We start from the raw sequence: 23871 nt of genomic DNA on the forward strand, positions 1-23871 counted from the left end.
CAGTTAAGTTTTTTGAGTTAATCGCATGAGTTAACTGCAATTAATCGACAGCCCTAGTAATCAGTCATTGAACTCCCTGCAGCTTCTCTCCCTCTGAGGTAAGTAGGAGCCCCATTTCAGAGATGGGAAAACCAAGGAACAGAAAGTCAGTGGCAGAGCTAGGAATAGAATAGAGGAATCTTGATACCGCTCCCCCAAATCTATCCTCTTGTGTAACCCCTATAGTGATATTCCTGAAGCCAGTGATTGTTATAGAGAAAGAGCGGAGACCGGTAGAAGAAAAACATGTTTCTCTTTTAATTATCATTGTATTAGCCAGTATGCAAAGGGGAAACAGTTCTTTCCTACCCTCAGACAGTGTGACCTGTGTAAGAGCCTGAGATTGTTATAGGGAAAAATCATGGGATGTGAAGGAGGACAGTAGTCAACAGTGATGTTAAGAAAATGGAGCAGTATGGCTCTTTCTTCTCATTTCCTTTCTTTTCCTTTCCTTATCCCACCCTTGACTTCGCTGTCATCGGAGCGGGCTGAGGTATGTTCTCTGCGGTACAGTTTGTTATCGTACTGCTGAAGTTCGTTGGGTGTCACCAGCTCTTGGCGAGCGTTCCATGACCAGGAGTAGGTGGAGAAAGTGTGGTAGAAGCTGTGGTTCCCTGACTCCAGCCCAATCTGTCCACCGTGCAACCTCCGCCACAGTCTCAGCATCCTATTCCTCTCCTTGAGTGCCATCCCCTCCTTGTACATTTCAGTTACCCTTTTCACCTATGGAGAAGAGATGGAGGTTGAAAGAGGCTGCAGAGTAGCATGGAGCCAGATCTGTACCCAAATGGAAACCAGCTACTGCAGAAGTCTGACAGATGGGAGGTGTGAGGTTGTCAAAAAAAGATCCTGGATGCCCTTTATCATGCACTGACTGCAAGTAGATGCCAGTAAATACACCTCTACCTCGATATAACGCTGTCCTCGGGAGCCAAAAAAATCTTACTGCGTTATAGGTGAAACCGCATTATATTGAACTTGCTTTGATCCACCGAGTGCGCAGCCCTGCTCCCCCGGAGCACTGCTTTACCGCGTTATATCCGAATTCACGTTATATCGGGTTATATCAAGGTAGGGGTGTATCACCAATTTATGTAACGGAAAGATTAACTGACTTATTTATTATTATCCCTTTGGTTTCATACTTCATAGTAATTTCAAGGAATTGCATGAAGTAATACAGATGCTTAGTTAAAATCCTTTCACCAGAAAGTTAATTGTATGGGTTACACCTTGTAATTACACTGGAACTTCAGTGTAACTACAGTCACTGTGTTATAAAGGGTTGTGCATATACCCCAGTTCCTACAATATTTCTAAGGTCCCCATCCTCGTGCTACTGTATCTAAGTGGTAATATCCAATGGTATTTGTACTTGCTGCTCCTAACCCTTGCATATGCCTCTGGGAGAGGAAGAATGGTTGCCAGATGACAATCAGGGTGGAACAAGGGTATGGAGCACCAGCAACCCACTAATTTGTACTATCTGGGTTACTGATAATCATACATTTCTGTAACATCTTTTGTCTCAAAGGGCTTCAAAGCACCACTGAAATGCAGCCACCTCTGGGGGCAGAGGGCAGCAATCAGGCTGAAAACGTGCAAACAATTTGAGGGGAGGGAAGTCTTGACCAAGTAGACTGGGTCAGCTCCTCTAACTGTTACAGAAAATAGCAGATGGAATCTTTAATGTCCATGCAGAGCAGTGAGGACCTCAGGACAAGTGTTTCCAATCTGAGTACGTAAAATGAAGTCCCTATAAAAGTGGTCTGATTTTCAGAGACGCTGAGCACTTCGCACGCCCAGCAGTTTCAGTTGCATTTGCTTACATCAGATCTGAATTTGTGCCATATACTAAGCAGCTTTATGTTTCAACAAGCAAAATGGAGCAACTCCAGAGAGACATTTTACTCTCTGTCGGGAAGGGGTCAGATTGACAACACTGGGAGCTGAAGTCCTTTCTCTACAGTAGGGGCAGTGTGGCAGTGCAAACGTCCGTATGCTGCCCCTCACTCCTGCCCTGACCGGATGGCTGCTAGGTGAAAGGGTAGCATTAGGTGGCCATGGCCATCTCTTTTGACCTCCAAAAAGGGGAAACAACGAGGCCAGCTGGGATGGATGCTGGTTCGTGTGACGTGGCCCCTGTTCACCAAGACTGAACTCTTTTTATAAAGACCACAAAAGAGCCATCTTTTCATCGCTAGCAACCCAGTCGGCATCCAAAGTAGTGCCCTGGAGATGAAAGGGCCCCCATAGCCCAGTGTTTCCCAAACTTGAGACACCGCTTGTGTAGGGAAAGCCCCTGGCGGGCCGGGCCGGTTTGTTTACCTGCCGTGTCCGCAGGTTCGGCCGATTGTGGCTCCCACTGACCGCGGTTCGCTGCTCCAGGCCAACGGGCCGAAGGATGTACTGGACGCCACTTCCAGCAGCTCCCATTGGCCTGGAGCAGTGAACCGCGGCCAGTGGGAGCCACGATCGGCCGGACCTGCGGACGGGGCAGGTAAACAAACCGGCCCAGCCCGCCAGGGGCTTTCCCTATACAAGCGGCGTCCCAAGTTTGGGAAACACTGCCATACCCCATTCCTAATGCCGTGAGCCAGCCAGTCCTTGGAAGAAGAGTGTGTTTGATTGGCGAGGATCTGATGGAGTGTCAAACTGGTTATCTCCTAAAATACCAGAGACAAAGGAGGGAGGAATTCTTTGGAAGGGGTGGTAGACTTTGTACTCACATCTAGTCGTATCTCACGCAGGTCTTCTATAGTCAAACGGTGTCGCCTCTCCATCAAGTGAGGGCCGAGACTAAGGGAGGTTTTCCGGTCTCTGAAGTAATCAGGAGGTTTGAACGCAGTTGCCTGATTGAAAAAGACAGCAAGAGAGGCTTTACCAATGGTCCATCAAGACAGGCCTCTTGCCTCAGGCAGTGGCTGTGACCTACTGCTTTCAGGGACAACAAACCCCTCTCTAATGCACCCGGCCAGTTGTTTAGTGTCGCACATTTGGGGAAATTCCTTCCTGCAGCAGTCAGGCTGAAGCGTGAGATCTGATTAGCCCTAGCTCAGCAATGGAAGGCTACCAGAGTATATGTACAAGGCAAAATTCTGCTCTCGGTACACCCGTGTAAATCCAGACTCACTCCATTGAAGTCAATGACGTTACTAGTCTAGATTTACACTGCAATATACAAGAGCAGGGTTTGGCCTATCTACTTTCAGTACTGTTATGCTCCAGGACTGTCCCCAAGAGGAGGAAGCACAGCCTGCTGCTCAGAAAAGATCTTTCAGTGTTGTCACGCACAGCCATGATTTCCCATCAGGTGTCCACACATCTCAGGGTGTGTGTTGTGGAGGACAACAGAGAAAGTAGACATCCTCATTAAGTGTCTTGTGTGGTCTGGGTCACTTGGTCATATCTTGAGATTGGGAAGTGAGAGACCAAGGCTGTTTTGTGGGACGGACAGCTGGCTGGTCTCTTCTGCTGCATTCATGGTAGGATTCATTCCTTTAATCATCCCACCAAGACAATCCATCAGGCTATCATGTTATCATATATTCTTTAAATCTGTGGCAGCTGGGAACATGGGGGAATTCAGCCAGAATCTCCTGCCTCAACGCTTTTAGGACAGGAATCAAACCCACACCCTTTTCAGCCAGCCTAATATGTTTAAGAGAAATCAAGGCTATTTGCTTCCCTGTAAAAGTGTATCCCTGTCTTACCTGGAATAGTCACCCAGAGGTATTGGGCTTTCTGGGCTGCAAAGGGGAGAGCTATTCTATCCATTTTACCTCTGGTGAATGCCAGGTATACAAACCACCAGAATTCCCCACTTTATGTAATCTCAAACATATATACAGCCACAGTGTGCCAGCTGTACCAACTGCAGGTTAAACGATGCAGCATTCATAGATTCATTTCAAGAACATTTCTGGGAACAATTTTCCGGTGGCCACATTCAGAGATGAGTCTAAAAAGATCTAAAAGGAAGTTAAGTTTGTGTAATTAACACTTCCTTCCGTCACCCTCAATGTGTATATTACATCACCTTAGACGACTCCAGGCTTACGCAGAGTCACACCCCGTTGACATCACTGAATTTGACCCATTGAGTCCAAGGGAATGTAAGCGTTGAAGGGATGTGTGCTAACCCCACACATTTCAATGGGGAAGAATCTACAGCACAACAACTCAGACCCGCCCTTGTGTGTCATCTGTTATTACATAGATTAACTGTTTCCTTATCTTGCCTTGCGCAGCCAGTTTCTTTTATGGAAAAAATGGTTTTCAAACGACGATATAGGCTCTTTCCTTCTCTGCATCTCCAGCTTCTGCAAGTCTTTTTTTGGCTTCGGTATTGTCATTCCATCCCGGTTGGGAAGCAATGGGAAGATGGGTACCTGAGCATAAGGACTGTCGGAGGGGACACTGCTTGCTAGCAAAGGGGAAAAGAAAAGAATGGATATCACTAATTGGACACAGTACCCACCATCTGTTTTCTAGCCCTTGGCTCTCCCATTCTATGACCAATCCAACAAGGCAGGACTACACATTCTGAGATCTCCCCTATTCACTTTTCCTCCTTTTTTTGTAACTTACTTTCCGTAAAACACATGGAAAATTGGGCCAGCCTCTGATTTTGGGTGCCCAACTTTACAGATCTAGTACCTAATTTTCAGAAGTGTTGAGCCCCCACTATTCCAGCTGTAGGCAAAGAGTTGTGGGTGCTCAGCACCTCAGAATAATCAACCCACAAGTGTCTAAAGTTGGGAAACCATAAACGGAGACATCCAAAATTAGAGGCCACCTTTGAAAGTCTTAGCCATAGGTCCTAAGAACTAGAGATGGACTCCTTGGTAGCCCATGAGCTATTATACACCGAGCAGCCACCAAGAAGAACTAAACAGTTATTTAAGGTTCCCTTGTGTGTTGGAATTATTATTTACGCAGGATATTATCATGACTAATTTAATCATAAATTGCTTTATTAAATCCAGAGGCCAAAAGGTACTTATACAATTGCTCTAAACACGCCTACAAAGCCTAAATAATAAGCAATTTACTACATCCGAATGTAACAAAACATTTATAAGCATTTGATCAAGATACTTACAAATGGGCTAACACCCAAGAGTGCTTAGACCCATCTTGGTTTGCTCCAATGTGGTCAGGCGGGTATTAGCAATGAACCCTTGAAGAGTTTACCTTTTTTATACCTTTTAAAAAACGAGTGATGTCATTGCCAATTACTGACTTCAGGTAAAAGCCAACTGGAGACAGTTCACCCTTATTTCCAGTCTTAATCCAGATAAGATTACAACCTCCTTTCTCCCCAAGGCCTTTCCTCCTTATCTCTTCCCATCCATCTTGCTGACACAGTTTTTCCTTTGTACCTGGGTTAACATAGGCCCTATTTTTTGAGATAACACTGGTATGTGGGGTGGGAAGGGCCATGTTGGCTCTTTTTAAAACAGATTCTTTTTGTCTTATTTAAAACCAGTCACCCGTACTGGTCAGAAGCCTTTTTAGAAACTTCCCCTTATCTCATTAGTTATTCTTTGAACCAGACACCCTCCCTACTTCATTCCTTCGGGCCTTATAACTCTTTACTTTCAAGGCCTTTCTTTACAACCCATATTTCTTTAACCAACCTTAAGCTAACTTTAATTCTCCCATTTTATATTTATTCTACATGGTGACAGTGCTGATAATATATGTGTCAACTATTTCATTCCTCATGTAAGAAAGGAGATCTACACAATTTACTGTGAGTGACTTCCCATTTTGGTGCCATCAATGGGTGGCATCTGGGAGAGATGACTCCTTTTTTTTTTTTAACCAATCAAGAAAGAAGCAAATCTAAAGAGCCTACCAGAGCCCAGAGGTATATTCAAGCCCCACTGAGGGAAGAACTAAGTTCAAGGTGCCCAGTGCAGCTCAGAGAACAGATGATCATATTTTGATCATTTGAAAGGTGTCAGTCTGGTGATTCACAGGGGTGGAGCTTATTTTGTGGGTGGAGCTTGGAAGAGTACCATCCTCCCCATTTGATTACTCAAATAAGTGATCTGGAACTGGCAAATCTGGGTTCTAGTCCTGGCTTGGAGGCATCCCAAATCAGTGGCCACTTCTATAAATCTGAAGTGATTTGCCCAAGATCACCCAATGAGTTTGTGGCACAGCTGGGAAGAGAACCCAGGCGTCTTGCACTTTCACTACAAGATTATGCTTCCTCCTATCACTCATGTCTTTGAGGAGTCCAAGCAGTGGGTGGGTGCAGGTAGCAAAAAAGATTTGCTAACCTCGGCCCTGATCCAAAGCTCAAAAATCTGGTAGGGAGAGAGGACTTCTCCTTACTGGCAATGGACACAGGATGCTGCAGTGAATAGCTGTGACCCCCAAATGGGCCTTCTGCCTCTTTGGCACCTCCACTGAAATTCCCACTCAGACACACAACTGCCACGTGCAGTTCTTACCCCTGAGGGTTTCCACGTAGGCTTCCAGCTCTTTGTCATTCATCACTGAGATACGGGCAGCACCTGCAAAAGCAGACATAGGAGTGACTCTGCCTCTCTGAGGAGTTGGGGCTTTTCGGAGCGTGTGGAGCCCCTTCCCATGGTCCATTAAGCTGCCAGCATCTATCCAGGCCCTCCTGCCAGTGGACGCCAGGAACTTCTGCCGGTAGTAACTAGAAGACGAAAGATGGCGCAGTGTCACCAAACACTCTACACCCAGGACAGCTATAACCAGCGAACAGCCTTTTTCACCTTCTTTAACGGGGGCTAGCAAAGCGGGGAGGGGAATGGAGCTTGTGTCCTTTTCCTGCTTTATGTTGCATAGAGGAGGCTGGGGAGGATTTGAAAGTTTTTTCCCCCCTATTTTTAGTTTTTTTTTTTAAACTTTAGCATAAATTCAGCTCTTATGTCTCCTTGGAGACTCTCTGGACAGCTAGAGAACTGGTTGGATTATGGTACCTGCAATATCCAGAAACTGAATCCTGATTCACTGTGAGAAGGAAGGGATTTCTACTCAGATAGATTAATGCTCTTTGGATCCCATTGGGATACCCTGGTGCACACTGAATAGCACTGTACCCTGTTGATTTCAGTAAGACTGCTCATGGTAGAAGCAGGGGCGGCTCCAGGCACCAGCGAAGCAAGCGCGTGCCTGGGGCGGCAAGCCGCGGGGGGCGGCCTGCCGGTCGCTGTGATGGCGGAAATGAGGCAGCCTTTGGCGGCATGCCTGCGGGAGGTCCACTGGTCCCGCGGCTTCAGCGGTGGGGACGCTGAAGGCGCGGGACCGGAGGACCTCCCGCAGGCATGCCGCCGAATCTGCGTGACAAGCGGACCGCCCGCAGGCGTGCTGCCAAAAGCCGCCTGACTGCCGTGCTTGGGGCGGCAAAAAACATAGAGCCGCCCCTGGGTGGAAGATACGGTTCATTGAGAGGAAGAGTAACCGAGTCTAGCGCCCTTGTTTTTCAAAGCATCTTAAAACACTTGGGAGAAGGGCTCTCTGTCTTAAGGATTCAGCTCCCCACCCTGCTGATAAAGGGCAGAGAAAGCTCTGAGACCATACCGCCGAGTCCTCCAACCAGACCTGGAAAGGCAAGACTTGACAACCGTACTCCTAAGGGTGACAAAATCTTTTCCAGGCCTTCTCTACTCACCATAAGGAAGCAAACCATAGCACCTCTTTTTCTTTGCAGGTCACCTTTAAAGATAGGTTGGCGATTCTGATTTAGCCCAGAGGTCGGCCCCCACTACCCACAGATTTCCTTCACACAGCCTGCAGCCATCCTCGTCTTTCATACCCTGCAAGGGTGTAGCTTGCCAAGGAGAAGCCAGCAGACAATGCTCCAGCTTGATGAAAGCAGACAATGCTCCAGCTTGATGAAAGCAGACAGGCTGGGAGGCTTATGCGGTGAGCTGGAGGTAAGGTCATAAGGGCTATGTAGAGAAGAGGGATGTGCTTTTTGGTGTGTGCCATATGGCAGATAGAACAGGTGTGTTTTTGTTCTCCAGGGGGCAGAGGGAGGAGGTATGAAATATATCTACAGGGCCCTGTTTTGTCCTCATTTATATGGCTGGCCTTTTCTACACAGGTACACTGCTCACTTATGTGCCTAAAGAACTGGGGCCAGATTTACAAAGGTATTTAAGTACGGAAAGATGCAGATAACCACTACTGTAAATTCCACTAGGCGCCTAAGTGAGTTAGAGGCCTAATTCCAATTGACTTCCAATCAAGTTAGGGCCTAACTCACCTAGATGCTTTTGTTAACCCCATTAGGTGCCTATCTGCATTTTTAGGTGCCTAAATACCTTTGTAAGTCTGGCCCTGAGCCCGCTGTTTGACTCCGCCGAGCCTATGAAATGGAGATCTCCTTTCCCCTCTTTGGAGACCTTGCTAGAGCTTTTAGCACTCACCTGACTATTTCAAGCATGGCCTTCCTGGGCAGAGCTGACATTTCCACCAGCTTTGACAGGACCTCAAAGAGCAGGATTCCCGTGGCGTCGATGGAATCAAAGTCCTCCAGGCTGCCTTTCTCGGGGGCTGGGGAGGAGATGCACGTCAATCAGAGCGCCCACCCCACCAACCCATCTGCTTCAGAGACCGCAGTCAGCACCAGTGACCTCCAACAAGGTTTCCTCTGGGCAAAGTATGGTGTACGCATGTGTGGGAGTATGTCTCCTGCCTGGTGCAAGGGGTACTTCTCACTGCCCTCTCCCATCGCCCAAGGAAGCATAGTATCTCCAGAGAATGCTGCTCCCCCTCCGCTTTGGAAGAGGCAGATTTGGTCCCGGTGTTCCAGGCAGAGAGTCTCAGATTGAGTATGTGGAGCACAGCTTTGATTGACCTCACCCTGGCTATCTGAATGCCGCTTATATGCCCTATGGTTCCTGGGCTCCCCGTCATCACTCCCCTTTCATGGTGGTTCCTGCCCATGAGCCAGGCTACCTTGGGGAGCTGTGCCAGTGCTTGCACTCTTCTCTGTGCCCCCAGGTCTCAGCCTGGCGCTCAGCAGCGGCCTCCTCCCCCTGAGCTGGATTGTCAAGGCTTTGTACAGCTGTTTCGAACGGGGCCCAGCTGTGCGCGAGCTCATTCTTTGGGGGGGACCCCAGATGCTGATGTCTGAGTCCACGTCACGTGAACTCCAGATCGCCCCAAGGTTCAGGTAACACCGATGCCTCTAGGTAAGTGGGGTTCTCTGGCCACACACTAACGTGGCTGGGAGGACTGTGGCCAATCCCATTGGCTGAGCTGGGTTCACCGCACTCACCTACAGCCTGGATGAAGCGCTTGTTGTCGCTGACAATGGTCAGAAAATCAGAGAAGTTCACTTTCCCATCTCCTGCAAGGTAAACAGCATTTCCCACTGATCAAGCGCCTTTCACCCCAGGGACAGGGTAGTAATGGGCCTACTCCAGGCCAGGTTGGCTACAGGCGCCTTCCCCTGAGTGCTGGCGGAGAAGGGGCTTTGTTGCTAAGATCCACGCTAGACAAGTGCATAATACCTCCCCCACTCCACTGGTTGTCATCAGCATGGGTCTGTCTAAGTTCTGAGGCCATGTTGCTCACGGGAGCCTGTGTCAGAGAGTGAGAGCTAGGGCCCTACCAAAAAACGTGTCATGGACCGTGAAATCTGGTCTCCCCCTGTGAAATCTGGTCTTGTGTGTGCTTCTGCCCTACACTGTACAGATTTCACACGGAGACCAGTGTTTCTCAAATTGCGGGTCCTGCCCCAAAAGGGAGTTGCGGGTGGGTCACAAGGTTATTTTAGGGGGTTCGTGGTATTGCCACCCTTACTTCTGTGCTGCTGCCTACAGAGCTGGGCGGCCGGAGAGTGGCGGCTGCCGACTGAGGGCCCAACTCTGCAGGCAGCAGCGCAGAAGTAAGGGTGGCAATATCATATCATGCCATCCTAACTTCTGCGCTGCTGCTGGCGGCAGATCTGCCTTCAGAGCTGGGTTCCTGCCAGCAGCCGCCGCTCTCCAGCTGCCCAGCTCTGAAGGCAGCGGCGCGGCCAGCAGCAGCGCAGAAGTAAGGGTAGCAGTACCACAACCCCCCTTACAATAACTTTGCGACCCCCCCCTCCCCCCCCCACACACAATTCCTTTTTGGGTCAGGAGCCCTACAATTACAACACTGTGAAATTTCAGATTTAAATAGCTGAAATTATGAAATTTACAATTTTTAAAATCCCATGAAATTGACCAAAATGGACCGTGAATTTGGTAGGGCCCTAGTGATAGCTGTATGGCTGGCCTGCTTCTGACCTGTGTGCATGGGAGGGCAGGGGGGGAGGACTACAAGAGGAGAAAACCTTAGTGAATCCCACTTTGAAACCCGGATCAACACATTTTGGGCCCAAATGTGGCTTTAAGCCACTGGCTGCATTGGAAAGGGCTGAGGAGGGGTCTTGTATGTATGAGTCAGTGTTGCCACAGAGAGGGACTTGCTTTGGAGGCTTGCAGAGGGGCGGTTCTGGGAGCAGAAAGACTCGGGTTCTAATCCGGGCTCCTCATGTGTGTGCGAGAGATGTGTGCTAATGGTGTCTGCTGTACACCAACTGGTTAGAGTGTCAGGGCAGCCCAAGGAAGAATTCTTGTGGACTCAGCCAGGATTCCTCTTGAGAGGGCTGGCACAGCTGCTGGGCAAACTCATAGAATATCAGGGTTGGAAGGGACCTCAGGAGGTCATCTAGTCCAACCCCCTGCTCAGGGCAGGACCAATCCCCAGACAGATTTTTGCCCCAGATCCCTAAATGGCCCCCTCAAGGATTGAACTCACAACCCTGAGTTTAGGAGGCCAATGCTCAAACCACTGAGCTATCCCTCTCCCATCACCCATTCACATGGTGCCCTTCACGGTGCTGCCTGATGAGGAGGCGGGGCATAGTCCCATCCCCCCTTGGCCCCTACCCCTTTGGATCAGCATGTTGCTAGCCTAGTGCACTCCCCGCCCATCCTGGAGCTAGCCCTATGCACAGCTCCCCCCCCTCCGCCCACCACTTTGCCCATTTCCCCTGTAAGAGCCCTGCTTTCACACTGAGCTGGTCTCTCACTTCGTAACAGACCAGGCACTCCATTGCTCCGGCTGGAGTTAGCACAAACCTCTGCCAGGCAGCAAGCAGCATGGCACCAAGGGAGCACCACGCCACATACTCACAAACACAGACCCTTGGAACGTACCACTGTGGACTAAACCCGGGATGATTGTGTACACTCACCGTCCACATCAGCATATGACAGCTCGTCGTAGGCCTCTTGTTCGGTTAAACTAATCCCCAGCTTCTTTGCAGTCGTCTCCAAGCCTTGTAGGTCAATACTGCCATCTGCGTCCTTACTGAAGAAACTGTAGGCCTGGTGGAAAGCTGTGGGCATGTAGGGAAAGTACCACCAGTTACGTCAGGTGGGATGTACGAACTTCATGTACTACGCTCTTTGGAAACCAAGGGGCATAATGCCTAGCGCTTTTTTTTTTATGCCAACACAAAGATTCTACCCTGGTCAATGAAACAATATGGTAAGAGAATCATGGAACCAGAGGAAAGGCAAGAGGATCTTGTGGTTATGGGACTCGTGTGACCTGGGTTCAGCTCCTAGCTCTGCCACAGGTTTCCTGTGTGAATTCACTTATTCCCTCTGTGCCTTAGTCCCCTATCTGCAAAAGAGGGAGTGACACTTCCTTTTAGGGCTGTCGATTAATCGCAGTTAACTCACACGATGAACTCAAAAAAAGTAGCCGCAATTAAAAAAATTAATCACAATTAATTGCCATTTTAATCGCTCTGTTAAACAATAGAAATACCAATTGAAATTTATTAAATATTTTTGGATGTTTTTCTACATTTTCAAATATATTGATTTCAATTACAACACAGAATACAAAGTATATAGTGCTCACTTTATATTTTTTTTTATTACAAATATTTGCACTGGGAAAATGACAAAAAAGAAATGGTATTTTTCAATTCACCTCATACAAGTACTGCAGTGCAATCTCTGCAATCTACAAATGTAGATTTTTGTTGTTACATAACTGCACTCAAAAACAAAACAATGTAAAACTTTAGCGCCTACAAGTCCACTCAGTCCTACTTCTTGTTCAGCCAACCGCTCAGACAAACAAGTTTGTTTACATTTACAGGAGATAATGCTGCCCGCTTCTTATTTACAATGTCACCTGAAAGTGTGAACAGGCATTTGCATGGCACTTTTGTAGCCGGCATTGCAAGATATTTATGTGCCAGATATGCTAAACATTCGTATGCCCCTTCATGCTTCGGCCACCATTCCGGAGGACATGCTTCCATGCTGATGACACTTGTTAAAAAAATAATGCATTAATTAAATTTGTGACTGAACTCCGTGGGGGAGAATTGTAGGTCTCCTGCTCTGTTTTACCCGCATTCTGCCATATATTTCATGTTATAGCAGTCTCGGATGAAGATCCAGCACATGTTGTTCATTTTAAGAACACTTTCACTGCAGATTTGACAAAATGCAAAGAAGGCACCAATGTGAGATTTCTAAAGGTAGCTACAGCACTCGACCCAAGGTTTAAGAATCTAAAGTGCCTTCCAAAATCTGAGAGGGACGAGGTGTGGAGCAAGCTTTCAAAAGTCTTAAAAGAGCAACACTCCGATGCGGAAACTACAGATCCCGAACCACCAAAAAAGAAAATCAATCTTCTGCTGGTGGCATCTGACTCAGATGATGAAAATGAACATGCGTCGGTCCGCACTGCTTTAGATTGTTATCTAGCAGAACCTGTCATCAGCATGGACGCATGTCCCCTGGAATCGTGGTCGAAGCATGAAGAGACATATGAATCTTTAGCGCATCTGGCAAGTAAATATCTTGCAACGCCGGCTACAACAGTGCCATGCAAATGCCTGTTCTCACTTTCAGGTGACATTGTAAACAATTAGCGGGCAGCATTATCTCCTGCAAATGTAAACAAACTTGTCTGTCTGAGCGATTGGCTGAACAAGAAGTAGGACTGAGTGGACTTGTATGCTCTAAAGTTTTACATTGTTTTATTTTTGAATGCAGGGTTTTTTTTGTACATAATTCTACATTTCTAAGTTGTACTTTCACGATAAAGAGATTGCACTACAGCACTTGTATGAGGTGAATTGAAAAATACTGTTTCTTTTGTTTTTTTACAGTCCAAGTGAGCACTGTACACTTTGTATTCTGTGTTGTAATTGAAATCAATATATTTGAAAATGTAGAAACCGTCCAAAAATATTTAAATAAATGGTATTCTATTATTGTTTAACAGTGCGATGAATCATGCAATTAATCGCAATTACTTTTTTAAAATCACACGATTAATCACAATGAATTTTTTTAATCGCTTGACAGCCCTACTTCCTTTGTCTGTCTGGTCAGCTGCGATTGTAAGGTATTTGGGGCAGGGATTGGGTCTGTACAGTGCCCAGCACAAGGGGGCCCTGACCTCAGGTGGGGGCTGTCCCCGCAGTTGCTACTGCAGTAGAAATAATAAGGATTTAACAAGCTAAAGAATAAACCTTGAACAGTCTTTTTGTCAACCTGCCTTTCAAGGTGAAAAACAGCTAACTGGGGCATCATTACCTTCTAGTTGGTCCCTGGTCAGGTTCTTTGCTGCTTTGCACTTATTCTTGTCTAGGAGGATGCCAGATAACTCCCTGCCATACAACATTCAACAAGAAAGAAGGACAATTAAAAGATGCAAACCGACACTCCTCTGCAGATGTGCAGCTCCTGTTGATGGAACAGCAGCTGAGCGCATGGATTCAGGGCAGGATATGATGCAGGGGGCCAAACGTCTCTCTCAGCTACACTGGTGCAATCCTATTGACTTCAGAGGGGTTGCATTAATTTAACAGAGAAGAGTTTATTATCCGATTCTGCTCTCACATCAGTTGTACACAGATGTGAACACCACTGAGATGCTGTGGGGTCACTCCGGAGACACTTCTAGGGTCTGATTCTGCCCTCTTATGCAATCCTCTCAACTTCCTCAGGGCTGCACAACGACTTTGGCATTTACGGGCTGAGCTCCCCAAAGACTCATAGATTCATAGACTTTAAGGTCAGAAGGGACCAATATGGTCATCTAGTCTGACCTCCCGCATGATGCAGGCCACAAAAGCTGACCCACCCACAACAGAATCCTCCAGCCTGCGACCCCTGCCCTATGCTGCGGAGGAAGGCGAAAAACCTCCAGGGCCTCTGCCAATCTACCCTGGAGGAAAATTCCTTCCCGACCCCAAATATGGCGATCAGTAGAACCCCGAGCATACAGGCAAGATTCTACAGCCGGACCCTCATTTTACCAGCGATGGCATGTTAATGCCTAATTGACTAAAATCACGTTATCCCATCAAACCAAAGGACTGAGTCTCCCACAGGAGATGTGGGTACTCAGCTCCTGGGAAAAACCAAGCCATTAACCTTTAACTCTGCCACTGCTGGGCACCCACCCGTGAGCTTGCTCCCTCTCCTCCCCTGGAAAGCAGTGGGGAGAAAGCACCGGTGGGGAGGTAGCTGATTTGGGGAGCCCCAGTTTTGCCAAATTATAGCGTTAGAAAGAATGAAATTCCAAGATCACATGATATCTGTGAGGAAGATGACCTCCTCACATCAATTCGTCTCTAATCATTACTCTCTTAGCAAACTGGCAATAAGTTTCTGCCATAAAAGGTTAAATTCATCCCCTGGATAAACTTCAAACTGCTGAATATGGATCCCAATGAATAAATGAGAAGCAGTAAAAGACCTCAGCCTGCATCACTCAAGCAGCCACAGGAGAACCTAGCCCAGGATATCGTGACACTGAAAGAATTCCTCACGGGCCACCTGGATTCAATCTCCATGATTAAGATATCCATGGCCTCTCTAAAGAGGTGTGTGATGCAAAATCCCCAAATGGCTCACTTGGAAAATTAGCTGCCAAAGGCTGCCCTTGAAACCAGTGAAATTAAAGAAGAAATGGCCTCCTCAAAGCTTAGACTAGACAAACTGGAAGAAAACCAGGATGACTTAGAAAAGAGAACTTGAAGAAACAAACTTCACCTGTTGGGCATTGCTGAGGGTCTGGAGAAGGTGGATATTATCAGCTTTCTTCAGAAGCTGGTCTTTGGCATATTTAAAATCCACCCTCAGCTTCCCCCATTAGACGTTGAAAGGGCTCATCGAATGCCTGGTACTAGACGGTGGGAATCCGACAAGCCCAAGCCCATCGTCTTCAAGCCGCTGAAGTTCAATGATAAACTAACGTTAATGAATGCTGCTAGGAAAGCTGAAAACCTTATGTACAAAGGCCACAAAATCTCTTTTCCCTGACTTCTTTAACAAAAAGAGGGCTGCATTCAATGGCATAAAGCAAATCTTGAGGGGGACCAACATCGGATACAGCATCCAGTACCCATTCACCTTCCCCATGGATTCAGTACAAAGCAAACCTCAACAAGTTTAAAAATCAGTTTGTTTTTCTAGGTATCCCTGTAGACATGATAATAGTCACTTACACAAACTTCCAATTCCTAGCAAATAACCAGGTAGGCTGAACTCTTCAGTTGGTCGCCTTTAAAACGGAGCAATAACGAATGTATAGCAACACAATGCACAGAGTAACCGTTTAACACTAAGCTGGGGGATATAGCACCATCTACTGCCTGAAGTATTATCTGCACAAATCATCACAGCTTGCACTGCTAGACAGAATCTCTTCACTAGCTTTGCCTCTGATGGGTCGTGTTAGGGTAACCACAAGTCCCTTGTGGAACAGTCAATATTCCCGACATGTAAAACAGACTGTAACCTAACCTTAAATAGCACTAGTTATTCAATTTGTGCAGGGCATTTGACATACTATGAATATGAAACTTTTTTTATGTTGTATTTTTCATATTTAGATTTTGTACTAATTTGTATTTGATTTACCAAACCAATTGTAAATTTTCATATGATGAGTCTGTATATATATATGCATACATAACTATACATCAAAACTTCTGTAGGTAGGAATACATTATACATGTTCTTAGAATACCCAATGATATTTACAGGGTAAGATTTGACTTAAAATATGCATTTAGAGATGTTTAGGATATTATTAGATAATATAGGGAGGGGAGGAGAGATAGAACTGAAGCCATCAGGATCTGAAGTTGCCCATTCTGGCTTATTTTAAGTCTTACTTTTTGTTATTTTCTGTTCCAAAGTATATTTGTAAGACACATGATAGTTAACTACAGATCTTTTTGTATACCTTACACACTTAGAGGCTCAATTGAAGGCATAAATTAATTTAAAACTAACTAGTGTCTAATATGTATAAATATAGACCTTATCCTGGAGATATGGTTTTACAATATCAATGGGGAAATATGTATCTTTAGAATCAGGTTTTATATCTTAATATGTCTTTTAAATTTTGCCATGAATTTTCTTAGAGCGTGCTCCTGGAATGTGAGGGGACTTAATCCACTTTCCAAAAGAAATAAAATCCTGTGACATCTCGGATCAAAAAAGTGCCAGGTAGCTTTATTGCAGGAAACTCATCTAGCAGAAATAGATGCCAATAGAATCAAGAAGATGTGGGTAGGTTTTGAGTATCATTCATCACTGAATTCTAAGAGCAGAAGCACATCCATCTTAATTCATAATAGTATTAACTTTTCAATGTATACAGTCTTGGTTTGATCCTGAAGAAAGAAATGTTCTTCCTGAAGATGTTTCAACTCAAAAAAGTTTATTCTAGGAAGCATTTGCAATCCAAGTGGAGGTAATTCTGAATTTTTCAAAGACATTGCAGACATTCTTTCTAATAAGAAAGACACTCCTGTAATACTAGGAGGCAATTGGAATACTATGCTAGACAGATGTCTGGACAAATCCAATTACATGAGACCCAGCACTCAAAGCACAATGGGCAACCCTCGTTACTAATGAATGAACTTGATTTAAAAGGTGTATGGAGACTAAGACACTCCAAGGAGCATGAATATACGTATTTATCTGCAGTACATTCTTCTTACTCTAGAATTGAAATTTTCTTGTGTCTTCAGAACTGATTCCAGCATGCCTGGAAGCACTATTGATAATTTCAGATCAGGCTCCAATTATACTTACCATAGATGCTGGTTACACCTCATTAAAGTCTTCGCTGGAAGCTGAACACACTGCTACTAAAAGATGCAAAATTTAATTGCACAGCTGATTGTGTCATCTCTCACTTCATACAAGAAAATAAGCACTCAGTTACCTCAGATACATCTTTTGGGAAGCTCTGAAAGCTGCTGTAAGGCGTGAATGCATAAGGTAGGCCTCCCAAAAGAAGAGAGAAGGACTCAAGTTACTAGACTTTTCGGCCAAGGAAATAGTTGAGTTGGAGAAAACACACAAGACGGACCCAAATAATGAAAACCTCCTACATTATCAATGCCAAATATAAATATAATGAATGCTTATCCAGCCAAGTTCAAATGTACACTCAACAGGGTAAAACAAAGGTATTATGATTGGGGAGATAATGCAGGTAAGCCACTTGCCAGAAGATTTAAGATGGAACTAGCCAACAACAATATTTCTTCCTTATTACAAGAAGACGGGAGGGCCATCCTGCAACCAACAGATATAAATAATCAATGTAAGCAATTCTATCAAGACCTGCCTTTTAATACCCTAACTTCAGAACAAGTGTTGTTTATGGGCAAAGCTTTCTCAACACCAGAAACTGAACAGGCTACAAAAAACATGAACTCCAGCAAGGCCCCTGGGATGGATGGCTGCCTTTCTGGCAGATTTCTACAAAACATTCTGTAATCAGCTCTCTTCTATTCTTTCAAAGGTCTTCACTGAAACATTCCAAAAGAGAACCATGTTTCAGAACACGAAAACTGCTTTAATTACTTTCATATTAAAGAAGAACAAGGATGGTCACAACGGTGTCAACTTCCGTCCCATATCTCTATTCAACACAGATTGCAAACTAATTGCAAAAATTTTAGCAGCCACATCCCATCAATTACACATGCAGATCAGGGTAGTTTCCTGAAAGGAAGACTGGCTGCTGAGAACATGAGAAAAATTGCTCACTTGATCCAGCAAGCTCAGTTGTCAGATGTTCCCTCCATAGCCCTATCTCTAGATGCAGAGAAGGCCTTTGATAGGGTTGAATGGCCTCATCTAATGGCTGTCCTAAAAAAATCGGATTTGGATCAATATTCCTGAATTGGCTGAGTGTATTATACAACTCTCCCCTCGCTGCACTATCGACGAATGGAATTATTTCTCCCATATTTCAGCTAGAAAGAGGGACACAACAGGGCTGTCCCCTCTTGCCTCTCCTTTTTTATCTCTCTCTTGAGCCACTGGCAATGTACATGTGTCCGCAGTCACTGAAGGTGTGATTATAAACAGAAAAGAATACAAAATCAGTTTATATGCTGATGACATTTTTGTACTATTGAAGAATCCATCCTCATTAATCTCATCATTATAGAGTGTAGCTTACATTTCTGGAGACCTCTGTTTTTTGCCTTAACTGGAATAAATCACAAGCAACGAATGTATCCAAAAGACCAGATCCTTCTCAGTCTCAGCATTTTCCATTTCCAAGATGCAAGGAAATAACTTATTTAGGTGTTTTGTCCTAATCTTCCCCAAATTGTTTCTATAAATATGGACTACATATAAAAACAACTGTCCAAGGATGTAGAGAGGTGGCGTCTCCTCCCTATATCCTTACTGGGGAAAACAGAAATAGACAGAATGAATATCTGCCATATATTGATTGTATATCATTAGCCTGTTGCCTTTCAAGGTCTCTCCCTCACTCTTTGCTCAAATAAATAGGCTTATCATGCAATTTATACGAGATAAAAACCAGCCTCACTTGTCACACAAAACCCTTAAAAATACCAGGCAACTGGAGGTATGGGGTTGCCAGATCTGTATCTATATTATCTAGCATTCCAAATGCGTCCTATTATATATGCTCTGCATACACACCGGCCTGGTTTGAGATAGAAAAAAGCTTAGCTGTGCCATTTGGTTCCCTCTCTTCTTTTATATACCTTAAGAGGCTACCCACACCCTTAGGGAAAAGTCCAATCTTTGCATCTACATGGAGCATCCTGCAATGCACTAAGATGATCACAGCATCCGAGCTTACTAATTCTCTTCTCGTACCACTATGGGATAACCCGTGCATCAGGATCAAGGCCAACTCCATGCTTAAGACAATTTGGATAGAAAAAGGATTAACCAAAATTAAAGATATAACACAAGATGATAGACTGGCCTCCTTCGATTAAACATGTAACAAATATCCGCTTTTACTGTTTCACAGGTTCTTCTTTCAGCAGCTTGCTCAAGGATTCAGGCCAGAATAGGGGACAATTGGTCCTTTTCAACTCTTTCACCTCTAGAAGAGGATGTTAAGAAATATGGAAACAAAAGTCATTTTGTAGGAATTACTTAGATGGCTTAATGCTTTGCGGTACCCTCTCAATCTCAGTCTCAAAGGAAAATGGGAAAACGAACGTATCCTCCCAGGTTTCCGTTGTGAGAATAAAGGCTATCTGTATTAATGCACAAGCTACTTCAAGTTCTTTATCCTTGTGATTCTTCCGGAACAAGATATTAAACAGGCGCAACTGGACTCCAGAACATGTGTTTAAGGCAACGCACAGCGAATACTGGATATGCAAACAGCCACGTGCCAACCTTTCGCACATCTTCTATACCTGTCCAGAAATGCACATGTTCTGGAACTCCATATTCAGTGCTCTCTCAAAAACTTTACGTGCTCTCTTTCCTTCTCCAAGCCTGTGTATTTGAGGGATGATGAATGAGTTGGTGTTACCAGTAAGAAGTGGATTGCAGTCACTATTTTAGTGGCCAAAAGGAGTTAATTTTGAGAAATGGAAATCTGCAATTCCTCCTTTGTTTACAGACTGGCTTAGTGACCTCCCTCCTACTGCATTAATGGAAAAAATGACTCTGTCTAATAGAAACACTTGGGAAAAGTATGAGGCTGTCTGGTCACACATGAAATGATTGCATACTTTTGCAGTTGAGTATATATTAGTTCCTATTACTCATAGGTTATGTTCTCATTTATCTAATTAGTCACTTTACTAACTGATGCCCTGCATGACCTGTATGAGTTCAGGGTTCCCCGCCCCTGCCAGGTTTTGCAAATAATGAAGGTTAAATTTTGTTCCTGAGAGATTATTTCTATCTGGTGTGTGTATTTATATATGTTTTGTTTCGTTATGTGTTTATATTTTCGATGAAAACAAGAAGAAAAAGAAAGACAGAAACTCAGTTACACACACACGGTATTACAGCCACAGGGGGGCACGGGCGAGTCCAACGGAGCCAGCTCCTTCAGCTGGAAAAAAGGGTAATTAATGCTGATTACTGCATCAAGCGTGCTGGGTGTTTTACTGGCAGGAGTGAAGGCAGGGATCCTGCTCAGAGGACCTGGCAATCCATGGTGATGGCAGCCCGGACGCCTCCACACTCACCCGCTGGTCTTTTTTGGCAGGGGTTTCAACATCATCTTCTTCGGCAGGGATTTCAGAGTCATATTGGTCTCAGAGATGGGGCCAAAGGTCGTCTGAGGTTTCTCTGGGGTGTAAGACAAACATGCAGAGAGGGTCAGAGGCTCTTCTCCTCCCTCCTACTTTAAACTTCCTTTGATCCCAGAGCTTGGGACCGGAGACAGCTTTAAGGAGGAGGGTGGCAAGAGGAAGGCCACTATACAGACTCAGGAAGGAACCCCTAGTGATGCGCTGCTATGCAAGCACTTAGCTGCTTTGTGCCTCCATTTCCCCATCTGTACAATGGGGATAATGGCACTCTCCTCCCTCACGAGGGGGGGTCATGAGAGAAAATATATTAATGCCTGGGAGGTGCTCAGATTTTACGGGCAATGGGGCTAGATAAGGGGTGGGGGGACTAAGAGCTAGTTTCCCTGTTCTTTCCCAGCTACCTCACCTCATGGATCGGGGCCATCAGCTCTGTGACTTGCATCCAGAATCATGAGGTACTCCGAGCTCTCCAGAGCCTTGACTTCCCCCCCATGAGATACCGATCTCACTGGGGCTTCTGCCAAGCAGCTAAACCTGCCATGACACACCTGAAATATGGCCTCAGTACTGCCCCACCCTGACTGACTAGTGTCTTAAGTCCCCATTGTTGTGCAAGAGGTAGCGTAAAAAAGGTTAAACGATGGTTAACGAAGCACAATCAACTTCGGGATGCCCAGGAAGTAGTAATCGCCACAAGCTTCATTCAACTCACCGGCCCCCAACCCTGCTCAGCCATGGGCATTAGACCATGTGATTATGACCTCACCACACCATGTGCCCAGACAATCCGTAACCCCCAGCAACACTTGTGAACCAGAGAGGCTTTTTGCCTGTTTTACGGCATGCCTGAGAGACAGACAGCAGAAGCCATTCAAGAGACACCAACCTCTACCCACACGTTACCATCTCTAAGCACGTCACTATGGGGAACTGCCGGAGAGCAATGGAACAGTGACCAGGGAGCGTAGCAGCAGACAGAGTCCGAAGGGTACCCAGAAGTCACCTACTCCAGGACAGGCCCAACAAAGAAAGTAACAGAATGCCACTAGCCGTCACCTACAGCCCCCAGCTAAAACCTCCCCAGCGCATCATCAAGGATCTACAACCTATCCTGAAGGACGATCCCTCACTCTCACAGATCTTGGGAGACAGGTCAGTCCTCGCTTACAGACAGCTCCCCAACCTGAAGCAAATACTCACCAGCAACTACACACCACACAACAAAAACACTATCCCAGGAACCAATCCCTGCAACAAACCACATTACCAACTCTGTCCGCATATCTATTCAAGGGACACCATCATAGGACCTAACCACATCAGCCACACCATCAGGGGCTTGTTCACCTGCACATCTACCAAAGTGATATATACCATCATGTGCCAGCAATGCCCCTCTGCCTGTACATTGGCCAAACCAGACAGTCTCTATGCAAAAGAATAAATGGACACAAATCAGACATCAAGAATTGTAACATTCAAAAACCAGTAGGAGAGCACTTCAATCTCCCTGGACACTCAATAACAGACTTAAAAGTGGCCATTCTTCAACAAAACCCTTCCAAAACAGACTTCAATGAGAAACTGCAGAACTGGAATTAATTTGCAAACTTGACACCATCAAATTAGGCCTGAATAAAGACTGGGAGTGGCTGGGTCACTACAAAAAGTAATTTCCCCTCGGTTGATATTCACCCCTTCTTGTCTACTGTTGGAAATGGGCCACATCCACCCTAATTGAATTGGCCTCGTTAGCACTGACCCCCCACTCAATAAGGCAACTCCCATCTTTTCATGTGCTGTGTATTTATACCTGCCTACTGTATTTTCCACTCCTTGCATCTGATGAAGTGGGTTATAGCCCACAAAAGCTTATGCCCAAATATAGTTGTTAGTCTCTAAGGTGCCACAAGGACTCCTCGTTGTTTTTACTATACAGACTAACACGGCTACCCCTCTGAGACTCTTTAATAAAGCTCTTGCTCACCAGGTCTTTGGGTCATTGGCTGGGCAGCACTTACTCTTCGCATTAATTGGCTCAAATTCACCTTCCCATCGGCTGTAAGGGAAAATGTGGCTCAGGCATTCGCCCGGTTTTCTGGCACCGACGCGAACGCTACCACGGAGCACAGGGAGACCTGAAAGACTCACCATCCACTGTCACGAATTTCAGCGCCTCCTGCAGCTCCTCATGGGTTAAGTAGATCCCCATGTGGGCCAGGATGGAGTCCAGGTGACGAGGATCAACTCTGTCCCCTTTAAGTAGATAGAAGGATTAGGGGTTTTACTGTTTGCTTTCTTGTAGCTATGACAACTATTCAGAATCTTACCCATAATTTGAAATAGCAGAGTCCCCTTAGACCTTTTGACGTCACCTCTTTGAGATGTAAAAAATCTCAATTAAGGCCACTGGGGCCAAATCCTCCTCTCACAGACACTGGTGCAAATCAGAAGTCTCTCCACTGGAGCCAGATCCCATCAACCAGTATAGCTCCATCGAGTTCAATGGATCTGGTCCAACAGAGTTAAAATGGTGTAACACCAGTGTCACTGCACCCCAGCACCCAACCCACCCACTCATCTTGGGCCAAATTCTGCTCTCAGTGACGCCAGTGTGGATGTAGACACTGAGAGCAGAATTCACACCCCCGTGAGCTGGTGGTTTGCTACATTTGAATAATGAAGTGCAATATATTAAGTGAAGGATCCTTTTGGCTTTTGCTGATGGTGCTGAAGGCACTGGTGAAATTCACCCCGGGCAGAGAAGAGAGCCAATATAAATGCCATTTCAGTGCCACAAAAGACCTCCAGCTTATATGGCGCAAGCCGTCTGCTCATGGGCGAGCTCAAACCTTTGGGTTTATCGGGAAGTGAGGTTCTTGTTCAGGCATGTTGATCTAAAGTGATTATTGGAGCACCTCACCATCTTTACTGTATTTATCCTCACAACATTAAAGAGACAGGGCAGTGCTATTATCCTCATTTTACAGATGGGGAAACTGAGGTCGATTTTTAAATTTTTTTAAAAGGGCCAGATTTTTAAAAGGCATTTAGGGGCCTACAGATGTGCACCGGGGCCTCGTGGGATTTTCAATTTTTAAAAAACGGTTACTAGGTGCCTATCTACTTCTTTAGATGACTAACTACCTTTAAAAATCTGTCCCTAAGTGCCTTGTCCAAGATCTCACCGGGAGTCTGGGGCCGAGTAGGGAATTGATCCCAGGTCTTCTGAGTTCCAGGCG

General features: G+C 45.6%; 1 protein-coding gene across 1 annotated transcript; it reads right to left on the reverse strand.

The window, feature by feature from the left end:
* Nucleotides 1-323: 323 nt before the first annotated feature.
* Nucleotides 324-20625, reverse strand: EFCAB3 (EF-hand calcium binding domain 3). The gene is made up of 9 exons (XM_065422851.1): nucleotides 20564-20625; nucleotides 13635-13708; nucleotides 11261-11404; nucleotides 9311-9382; nucleotides 8457-8583; nucleotides 6507-6718; nucleotides 4281-4465; nucleotides 2769-2891; nucleotides 324-762 (listed from the first exon to the last, which is right to left on the reverse strand). Exons 1-9 carry the CDS (start codon nucleotides 20623-20625, stop codon nucleotides 469-471), a joined length of 1293 nt encoding a protein of 430 aa, XP_065278923.1. The 3' UTR covers nucleotides 324-468.
* Between the last annotated feature and the right edge of the window lie 3246 nt (nucleotides 20626-23871).

Source organism: Emys orbicularis, chromosome 25 (genome assembly GCF_028017835.1).
Source record: "Emys orbicularis isolate rEmyOrb1 chromosome 25, rEmyOrb1.hap1, whole genome shotgun sequence".
Lineage (NCBI taxonomy): Eukaryota > Metazoa > Chordata > Testudines > Emydidae > Emys > Emys orbicularis.